General features: G+C 59.0%; 2 protein-coding genes across 2 annotated transcripts in view; one reads left to right on the top strand and one right to left on the bottom strand.

The window, feature by feature from the left end:
* Nucleotides 1-4,203, top strand: part of VOLCADRAFT_106827 (uncharacterized protein) — a gene marked incomplete at its 3' end in the record, with an annotated part of 12,199 nt that extends 7,996 nt beyond the window's left edge. Inside the window, exons 16-22 of the mRNA XM_002955489.1 lie at nt 324-483; nt 1,345-1,510; nt 1,659-1,958; nt 2,733-2,936; nt 3,235-3,509; nt 3,776-3,801; nt 3,974-4,203. Of these exons, the coding sequence (XP_002955535.1) occupies nt 324-483; nt 1,345-1,510; nt 1,659-1,958; nt 2,733-2,936; nt 3,235-3,509; nt 3,776-3,801; nt 3,974-4,203 (1,361 nt within the window). The remainder of the gene's footprint in view (nt 1-323; nt 484-1,344; nt 1,511-1,658; nt 1,959-2,732; nt 2,937-3,234; nt 3,510-3,775; nt 3,802-3,973) is intronic.
* Nucleotides 4,204-5,922: 1,719 nt separating this feature from the next.
* Nucleotides 5,923-9,859, bottom strand: part of VOLCADRAFT_106826 (uncharacterized protein) — a gene marked incomplete at both ends in the record, with an annotated part of 15,706 nt that continues 11,769 nt past the window's right edge. Inside the window, 5 exons of the mRNA XM_002955446.1 lie at nt 5,923-6,411; nt 6,632-6,748; nt 7,212-7,301; nt 8,038-8,064; nt 9,242-9,325. Of these exons, the coding sequence (XP_002955492.1) occupies nt 5,923-6,411; nt 6,632-6,748; nt 7,212-7,301; nt 8,038-8,064; nt 9,242-9,325 (807 nt within the window). The remainder of the gene's footprint in view (nt 6,412-6,631; nt 6,749-7,211; nt 7,302-8,037; nt 8,065-9,241; nt 9,326-9,859) is intronic.

The following is a 9,859-nucleotide window of genomic DNA, read 5'->3' as shown; positions in this document are numbered from 1 at the left end:
CTGGTGCAGGTCGGAGGCAATACATCCCCTGTGGGGCTGTTCCGCGGGGGCACCCACCTAGTCGCATCAGCTGCCCTAACTCCCATGGGCTTGTAAACTGGGGATGTACTCCATACACACATACACACACACACTCTCCCATCTCCCTTCTCCCCTCCCCCCTATTTCCCCCCTCCCCCTCCGGGGCCTGCGCCGCCCGCCCAAATCCCAGTCCCGAGGATAACCCCACCCCCCGGCTTCACACCCTCCCCTCTTTCCTTCCCCCCCGTTTACATTCCTTACCCCGGGGGGTGGTGGCACTTTCCCAACACCCCCATCGACAGACCCCGTCACCGGCATCAGCAGTTTGGAGGTAGTTGTACTGCACCCCAACCCGCCTGAGGCTGCCGTACTTGCCCTGGGCGCCATGGGCCCCACTCGCGTGGTCCGGGGCTCCCCCGCGGACCCCCGGGCGCTGCAGCAGGCGGGGGCGGCGCAGGCTAGGTGAGGTGGGAGCCCTGACAGGGGCTTGGGGGCCCTATGGCCATGGTGAGGTGCGGCAGGGTGGGGGTGGGGTGGGGGTGCTTTCTTGGAGGGGAGCTGACATCTGTACGGACAAAACACAGCAGTCTCTTCCCGCGTGCGCTGGACGACCCCCCTCCTCCTTCCCCCCTTCCCCCCTTTCTGGCACATCAGTCTTTCTTGGTATCTGCTTCACTCGCTCGTGGTTCGTCTTCCCCCACTGTGCGGAGGGGTACCGTCCTCCTCCCCACAGCTCGGCCTCCCCTCGCACTCCCCCACCCCCCAGTACTGGGGGATGAACGCAGTCCGGAAGCCGCCAGTTACGCTGACTGAGGGCAAAGACACCGTAGTGGGGGAGTGTTCGTGTGAAGGACACTAACTAGGGCTCGAGGGGCCGGGGGGTAGGGATCTGGCTGCTTCAAACGGCTGTTCGCCCACCTCCAATCCATACCCCTCTTCCCTAGGAACACACTAGGAGCACTTTGCGACTTTTTGACCCGTCCACGGCCCCCCCCCCCCCCACACACACACACACCAGCTCCATGACCCGCCAAGAGTTTATTGACTTCGGATTTCCTCCCCGGCCCCCGCCCTCTCTCCGTGTCGGCGCTGTCGCCACCCACCTCTACGGCTCCTAATCCTGTGCGGAGTATCCGTCTATACCTCTGGTGTCTGTTTCAATCGTCCGTGGCGCTTCATGTTACCCCTCCCTCCCCCCTCCTCGTTTGTGGTTCGTCCTTCCCCCCTCCTTCCCCCCTCCTCCTCCTCCTGCATCATCGTCCTCACACGGGGGGAGTTCCCCCCCCCCCACACCCCTCCCAACTCGCCACCCGCACGCCTCAGGTGTTTGGTGTACCTGGGGCCCAGCGAGCGACCCGCAGGTCACCGGAGCTCCGCCACTCCCTCCTCCTCCGCGGACTACTCCCCCTATTCACCATCAGCATCATCCGACACCGCCACCACGTCCTCCTCCGCAGATTACGGCTCCACCAGCCGTGCAGGGGTGCAGGTGAGGGAGTGCGTGCGTGTGTATGCGCGTATGTATGTAACCGGGGGTCCGACTGCCCTTCCTTGATGGCGCCCTTGTGGCGCATTTCCATCCCCACATCCCTCCCCCATCCTCTGCCTCCGCTGCCTCTCGGGCGTACGACAACCAGGCGGACGCTGAGGCGCTCCTGACCTGCTACGGCGTCGGGGAGGAGTCCGTTCCCCTGGTTTCGGAGGAGAGTGCGGACGAGTGCGTGCTGACGGCGGCTGACTGGGGCGCGGGACTGACGCCGCTGCATTCGGCGACGGCGGCGCCCGCAGGAGCACCTGCAGCCGGCGACAGTCATGCCGACAACGCCGGCGGCGGTGGCGGCAGGCCGTACATGTCCAGTGCCGTACGAGGTCACAGTGTGGTGGAGCTGTCGTTTACATCTTCCGTACGATTCCTGCAGCCCGGGCTGCTGCTGCAGGTACGTTGTCGCCGAGTTTTGGTTGGTTGGTTCGGCTCTTCCATGCAGCCGTCTCTCTTGCAGCTCTTACAGTCCTCGCCAGTCGTAGACCTTGGCGCATGGGCCGCTGGACGAAATGCCGCACCTCGGACTCCTTCCTGGGAGGCATCCCGGAAATTAACTTATTTATATATAATCATTATTAAAACACATTTTATATCAATACCATCTAGAGATTATAGTTACTGTTACAGCGAATGAATTAGTTCATCAACTGGAGTGGGGGAACGCGGCTGTTCCTTTCCCGACATCTGGCTCCCTGACCAGTCGGGAAACATAACACGGGACGGGGACGGGGCCAGCCCGGGGGGCCGGGGGGATCATTTACACAGGCGCCGGCCGTTGGAACAACAACGGGTGATGGCGATGACTAGAATATTGATGATTGACACAATATGACGAAACAGAGTTGGTGCCGATAATGGTATCTGGATGGGGGGGGAGGCCCTCTGGTATAACCTTGTACTTCGTAACCCCAATAGGGTCATGTACGATGTTTCCGTACTAGCACCCAGGAAGTAGCCTTTTTTTATTCACACCGAACCGGTGCTGCTGGCCATATGCCATGTAACAAGAGCATGTATCACGTCTTTTTCAGGAGGACGTGTCCCATACGTCGTACATAACATTGACATGACGCATCGTACCTTGCCGTACCCGCATGTTCGTGATGTGCTCCTGCTCCCTGGCTCCTCGGGGGCCCCTCCCTGACCCTACTCCGGGTGCCGTACACAGGGTACGAGCGTATGGGACGAGTCGTGCAGTGTGGGAGGTACGGCCGCCGTGCCACGGCGCAGCTGGCGGCAGCGTCGTGAGGCGGAGGTGGCGGCCGCCGCTTACGGCCTGGTTCAGTGGCAGACCAACATCTACTACGGGGCTGGTCGGGTGGTGGTGCCCGCCTTGGTGGACACCTTCACCATCCAGGCATTTGCGAAAAGGGTGAGCAGGGCGGGTAGGGGGCGGGTAGGGGGCGGGTAGGGTGCCTAGGTTTCGTATTTTTGCTGTGCCAGTGCGAGGCCGGTGGCAGCCTTACCCGCTGATCCTCCCTCCCCTCGTATTTCCCCAGTATTGGGCCGCAACGCCGTAAACCCGCCGTAAATCCTCCTCCCCCTCCCCGCTTGATGCTTTAAACGTCGGCAGTCGTCCCCTTGGGTTTTGTATCATATGATTTCCCCTCTACCTCCCCCTCCGTTACCCCCCTCCTCCCCCCCCCTCCTCCTTCCCCCGGTGGGGCCAGAACCTGCTGCTAGATGTGATGTCGGAGCTGTGTGGGGACGACGGAAGACCCCAGGGTACCCCCTTGCGCTTGCTGCCCGTGCCCCGGGAGCTGGCGGGTCGGCCGTATCGGGAGCTGTTCGAGGCCGTGGTGGCCCGTGGGTCGGTGCCGCTGGGGCTGTACCGCAGCAAGCCTGAGAACCCCGCCTGGCGGCTGCACTACGTGTCCACCAATCCGGCCTGGGAGGACGTCGTGTCGCGAGATGATCAGGTCTTTGTGTTGCGACCCGCGGAGGGGTGAGGGGGGGGCGCTTGAGGGGAGCGCGGGAGCGAAATGAAAGTGTGGGGGAGTGGGTTTTGGTTGACGGGGTGGCAGGTGGTGGGGAATGGACGGGAATGCAAGGGGGTGGAGGGGGATGCCGGGCAGTGTTCGACACCCCGTACGGGGCCCGTAAGTTTTTGGCCTTTTTTCGGTATCCCCGTACGGGTCCGTAGGACTTTGCGGTGGCTCCCGTAAAGATTTTGGGGCGCGAAGCGCCCCGTACGGGGCCGCCCCCGGACAGGCCGAAGGCCGGTTACGGTGACTCCCGTAAGGAATTTAAGGATTTATAAGATGCCTTACGGGGCCCTGTAGGGGAGAGGATGGACCATATAAAGGATAAGGCCCCACACTTGGCAGGCATAATTCATATTGCAATATGTAACTACACTTTTCATAATACTTTTATAGCTTCTGGTCTGTAACATCCAGCGATACGGAGAGGATGATAACGAGGAGGTTGCGACGGACCCAGAGATTGAAGTACTGGTACAAGCAACATATCCCGCTAGTGACGATGAGGCTTTTAGTGACAGTGACTACGAGACCGACGTAGAACGAGATACCGATGAGTCGTCCGTGGATGAGGATTTTGATGATGATGAGGAGGACGCGAAAGAGGAGCAGAAGGGATGGGCGGCCGCGGCGGCCAAGGCGCTTGGCTTTCGCTGAGTGTGCCGTGTCCCCGTGTGTAATGGTTCACGGGAAAATAACATGAATAACGATTTACAGGGCAAAAAAAATGCAAAGTGACACTTTCCACAGCGTTTTAGCCAAGGACAGTGTCCCCGTTTTGCGGGGTTAGGGGGGCCCCCGTAAGGTTTTCGGCCAGTACAGGAGCCTGGTACGGGGGCCCCTCCGTAAGAAAAATTTGGGAGGTTCGGGGGATCCCGCAAGTTTCGGGAAGGTCAGTGTCGAACCCTGATGCCGGGATGCTGAGGAGGGGTAGGAGTTTCGATTAAAGAAACCGACGCCTCCGCGGTGTGAAGGATGGGATCTGAACATATCCCCATACGTTGTTCGCTTTGTGGCTTTGGTGATACTGGTGATTGCGGCAAAGCCAAGCGAGGCGGTTCCAAGCCGCTGTGATGGCCCGTCTGAGATCTCCGAGTCGTGAGGGGCGTAGGAGAGAGAGAGAATCTCCTCTGGGCAATGTGACCTCACAACAGGGGGACTCTTTTTATGATTTTTGGATTTTTTCTTCTGAGGTGGACATTCCTTGATTATTGACGTTTACGAAGGGTGGCGGAGAGGGGGAGGAATGGCGCTCTTGGACCAGAATTTAGGGGCTTGCATAGTATATATCAGGCCCCGCAACAGTCCGTCTGAGATTTTTCCACTTAGGGTTTTTTGAGAGCCGCAGCAAGGAAGTTGAAGTGTCTCAAGCGTCGTTGTTTTGTGAGGCGATACAGCCTGAACCAGTGTTATGGTGGGAGGAAGATGGATTGAAAGGCAGTGGGAGTGTGGCGGGGTGAAGGAGGTATCCGCCAAAAGCGTTGTGAAGAATTGGATCGTTTACCCTGCGATGAACGTTTTTCGGCGTCCGATGCTGATGCGCCCTCAGACCTGCGTGCGAGTTGCGACACGATGTGCCTAGCCAAGGGAGCACGCGCCGAGCTGGATACCACCTTCCTTACACGGGGGATCCATGCATGGAAGACTCCTCGTCACTTCGTTCGGAACATTCCTGGCCACACACAAAATGACGTCCGTCTGGTAAACGCGGATGAGCCCAACAGTAAAGTAAAATTCCGCACAGCACACCACACCTCCGCCAGAGAGCCTGTGCTGCGTCGGCCCGGAGGGCTTCCAAAACAAACCCGGCCAAACAGCAGGAAGTGGATCCAATGACTCCCTCCATGAAGGATAAATGAAAGACGACCGCTGAACGTGGCAAAATCCAAACCCGAGGAAGGCAAACCAGCGAGAGCAATCTCGCCCAAACATGTGTCGTTGAGCCACACCACGACGTCGGTCGCACAGGGCTCGGTTCAAAACGAACCAGCTAAGCTTCAGCTCCCACGCTGCTGGTCATCGTGAACCAGCCTGCGACCTCACCCGCCGTCCCTGCGCCGCCTAAGCTCTCCCCTCCACGTCGCCATACTCATCCGCGCCTCGCTCACAGGACACGCTCGCAAAGCATTGGACCACAAGGGTATCGTACGGGAGACACGAGCATGTCAGCAGCCACACCGTGCAGAAGACGGGTGGTGCACCAAGTCCGTACCGTATAGTTTCTTTCAAGGAACGCAGCAGATGCAAGGGGCCCAGCCACAGCAAGCCTAGCCAGCTCCCACAACTGCACTGCTGTCACCGCACAGGAGCTGCAGGGTGCGGCCGTGGTGACATGTCCCCCAAGCATGGCCTGGACTCCGCCATAGACTCCGACTCTCACTTTGCGGCCGTGGCATCCCGCAGCTTCTTGCGCAGGCGCTTCTTCTGCGACTTGCTGAGACCGCCCTTGCCCTCATCACCCTCGTCGTCGCTCTCCGTCAACTGCACAGCCTGGACCTTGTGCGCCAGCGCGTGCGCCTGGGTGATCGCAGCTGCCTGAATCTTCTGAGCTGCTTGGTGGTGTGCGTGAGCAGCTGCAGCAGAGGACGCCGCCGCGGCGGCCCCGTGAGAGGGGGGATGGGCCGGAGCAGGGTGGTGCGGGGCCGGAACGTGGACACCGGGCCGTGGCGAGGGGTGCTGCAAGGCCGCGGAAGTCGGCCTCGGCGCGGCAGAGACGGGCCGCTGCAACTGGGGCTGCGGTGCCGGGGGACGTGCAGCCGGCTGCGGCTGCGGCGGGGGCGCAGCTGGCCGGGGCGTATACTGCGGCGGCGGCGCAGCCGGCCGGGGTGGAGGGGGCCCCTGGGGCGCCCGCTGCGGCGGCGGCACCTGTAAGCGCATATCGGCATTCTCAAAGACGGCTCACTCGATTATGTCACTCGATTATGCATGCACCCCTGCATACGCAGGATCCCACTTATGGGTGACCTTATGGTACATTCGCTTTGTTAAAGATATTGAAACCCCTGGCACTCTTGCTTTAGTCGACACTGTAATAGGGCCCCTTGCAGAAACACCCAGAGCCGGTCTTCATCATCATACTGCCCACCTGTGGAGCGGGGGGCCTCGCAGGTTGCTGGTTGTAGTGGCTCTGCTGCGGCGGCCTGTACTGCTGCGGCGGTGGACCCTGCGGGCGAGCGCTGTATGCCGGAGGGGGCTGCACCGCCTGCATCCATTCGCGAGGCATAGCACTGAAAATGCGGCATATTGCATCACAGTGCTAAAGCCGTGGGAGTCCGACGGGATTCCGAAAGCTCACGAACCCGAAACGGGGCCAGGGTGTGTCTTCAATAGAAACGGCAGCAAAGGGGCTCGTGCGCACAGTTGGCGGCGATACCTCTTACCGGTGCGGAGGGGCGGGGTGGTGCGCTCACTGGAGCCCGAACTGCGGCCACCTGCGGCTGCGGCTGCTGCGGTGGCTGTGACAACGGTGGTGGCTGCGACTGTGGCAGTGGCTGTGACTGCGGTGGCTGTGGCCCCGGCTGCACTTGGACCTGCTGCTGCGGCTGCGTTGCCCGGATGTAATCCTGGTACTCTGTCGGAAACTCCAGGTGCTACATGCAAGGGAATTGAACTCAAGCCACCTGCCTCGCCTGATTTCAGCGGGTCAGCTTGTGTGCAACCCTTACCGCAACCGTCGGTGGCTGGAAGACCACAGGCTTCTCAAAGGGCCGCTGTGGCGGGAACTGAATGTAGCCCGACCCCACGACGTTTGGATTCTGTGCTTGAAGCGAACCCGTATATTCAAGTTGGTATTCTTGACGTCAAGGTAAAGCATCTTTGTGTGTAGGTGAAACACAGGCTCCGCTTACCGTTATCGCCATGGTGAGGGAATCAATCCGATCCTGCTCTGTCCGGTACTGTTTTGCGGTCGCCATTTTTGCCTGTGCTCCTTTACTTAAGAGCAGCAGCTATTAACACCCTAATGCGCACCGATCACGCGGCCTTGCAAGTCCAGCTATCCCAAGGGAAAAGACCGCGAAGAGAGACACGAAGAACACTTTCTTCGTGCCTCTTTCGTGCACTGGGTAGCACAAATCACTTTGAAACTGTGTAGTTATATGAAGGCGCAATAAAGCGGCAACCCTTTTCATGCACCGGGGATTGCAGGACGAGATGCCCGCACGCATCCGTAATTTTTATAATCCTCGGCTCGAGCTGGTTTTATGTTACAGTTCGGGTTTCGGATCAAAGGATTGGACCCAAATGCTCAGCTGATATGCCCCAGTTTATGTACAGCTTCTAGAGAGCCGGTCCATGCCGCGACCTTCTGAATGACTTTGCGCCTTGGCAACCCGCTTTCATACAAGGACGGCGAATGGCGATGTGGACGCCAAGCCAGCTTTCTTGGATTTACACAGTAGTAACAAGCTCTAGTTTGCTCCTGCAGGCCCTCCGCCTTGCCGAACCCCACCTCACAGTATCCCTGCAACAACCAGAAACACGCGTTCTCACCTGCAGAATCCCAGCAACGGAACCCACCTTACGAAAGCCGTATGAAGCAACATGGGGGGATGATGGGTGCGTTCCATGCCTCGCTTCTGCGCTGTGTATTCCTGTGTACCACCTTCCCCACAACATGCGTCATGCTCCGTGCAAGATCTCACCCTCTCCACACGCACAAAGCGCACGCAGCCACGCAACAACCTATCACAAAAAACAACCAAAAAACAAGCACAGATGTTAAGCTGGGCCCACCCTCCTGGAGAATCCCCGCTTCCTTCGTAATGCTGGAGACCGGACTCCTGCCCAGGGGCACCAGCCACCCCGCCCTCGTCCCCACCTATCCACCTTTTTACCCATCCACGTGGCGCCCCTACGACCTACGACCACATTTGCCTAACCCCCCCGGCTGGTCGCGATTAAGCCAACCCCGCCGCTCACAAGCCGACGTCAGTTTCCCTTTCCCCTCCCCTCCCCTCAATGTCACCACATAGGTACCCCACATAGTTCCGGCCAGGGGTACGTACGACACGTACGGCATAGTACGACGCAGTGTGTGCCCAGGCGCCATATCCCCAATCCCCTGGCTTGCGCAGGCCCACGGCCATTCTTTCCGATCGGAACTCTATGAAGTACGGCACATCTGAAGACATCCTGAAACCCTGACCTGCCCGCGGAAAACCCTAAAACCTCTGAAACCCTAAGTCGACCGCCTTCCTAGCCGTAATGGCGTAACCGGGCACTCAGTGCGCTGTCGAGATGCGCTGCGAGGGAACGCATCAAGGACCTCCTTTTGCGTGATGAGGGACTCTAGGAGCCGGGAGTCCATACGATCGCCGCTGTCCACCAGCAGGGGCCTGTCAGCCCTGAAACAACCCGCTACCCCCCGCCCCCCTACTAACCCGCCTTCCTCCCTCCCGCCCTCCTCATGAATAGCTTCGTCTCATACACACACATATGTACGAGGCGTTAAGCGGGGTTAGCCCACCACCGGTGAGAACTATCGGTACGAGCCAGTCACGTATGTTCAGACAGACAGACAGACAGACAGACAGACAGACAGACAGACAAAGCGGGGCTTGTTTGATACAGCGGTGTTACCTTGAACGTCGCCTTCTTATCTTCACCTCCCCTCCCCTCCCCTCCCCTCCCCTCGCGATATCACAAGCTCGCTGTTCAGTTTTTCACCCCCCCCTTGGTTACCACTCCCCCCTACCAGTATCGGCCCTCCTGGTGCCCGTGGTGGCGCAATGCACCTCTCCCCCCCCCCAACACAAACCTCCACCACCGGCACCGGCACCTGCATGTAGAGCGGTGATGCCATAACAGTGACGTGCAACCATACACACACATTTATGCAGTACGACATAGTACACATAATACACACATACAGACCATTAAAAAGACACATACATACACACTGCGTCTTTAGATTAATGAGTGAAGTGAACAAATTCAACAAAATTTGTTTCGCAGCTTTCGGTTCGCAGACATACATACGTTCACACACAGAGTATGTTCTACTCTATTATTACTGGCCGCCGCTGCCGCCCGCCGGACACTGGAAATAGGCAACCCCACATCCGGACACGCACACACACATACAGACACACACACAGGGTTGTGCACTGATACGGAGAATATACATGAACTATCAATGTCAAGATGAAGCTTTGCCATATGTTCTCTCCCGCCCACATGTACCCTCTCGCCGGCCCCAGGCATCCGGGCATACCGCCCATGGAAGGAGTCCGAAGAGCACTGAAGGCGCCAAGCTAGTTCTGTCAATCAGCTCCATCACCATGGCCACCCAACCCAGCCCCCTAAACCCCCC

The sequence above is a fragment of the Volvox carteri genome, assembly GCF_000143455.1.
Source record: "Volvox carteri f. nagariensis unplaced genomic scaffold VOLCAscaffold_52, whole genome shotgun sequence".
NCBI classification, from domain to species: domain Eukaryota; kingdom Viridiplantae; phylum Chlorophyta; class Chlorophyceae; order Chlamydomonadales; family Volvocaceae; genus Volvox; species Volvox carteri.
Note: the sequence above shows the minus strand (reverse complement) of the source record. Positions and strands in the feature narration are given on the sequence as shown.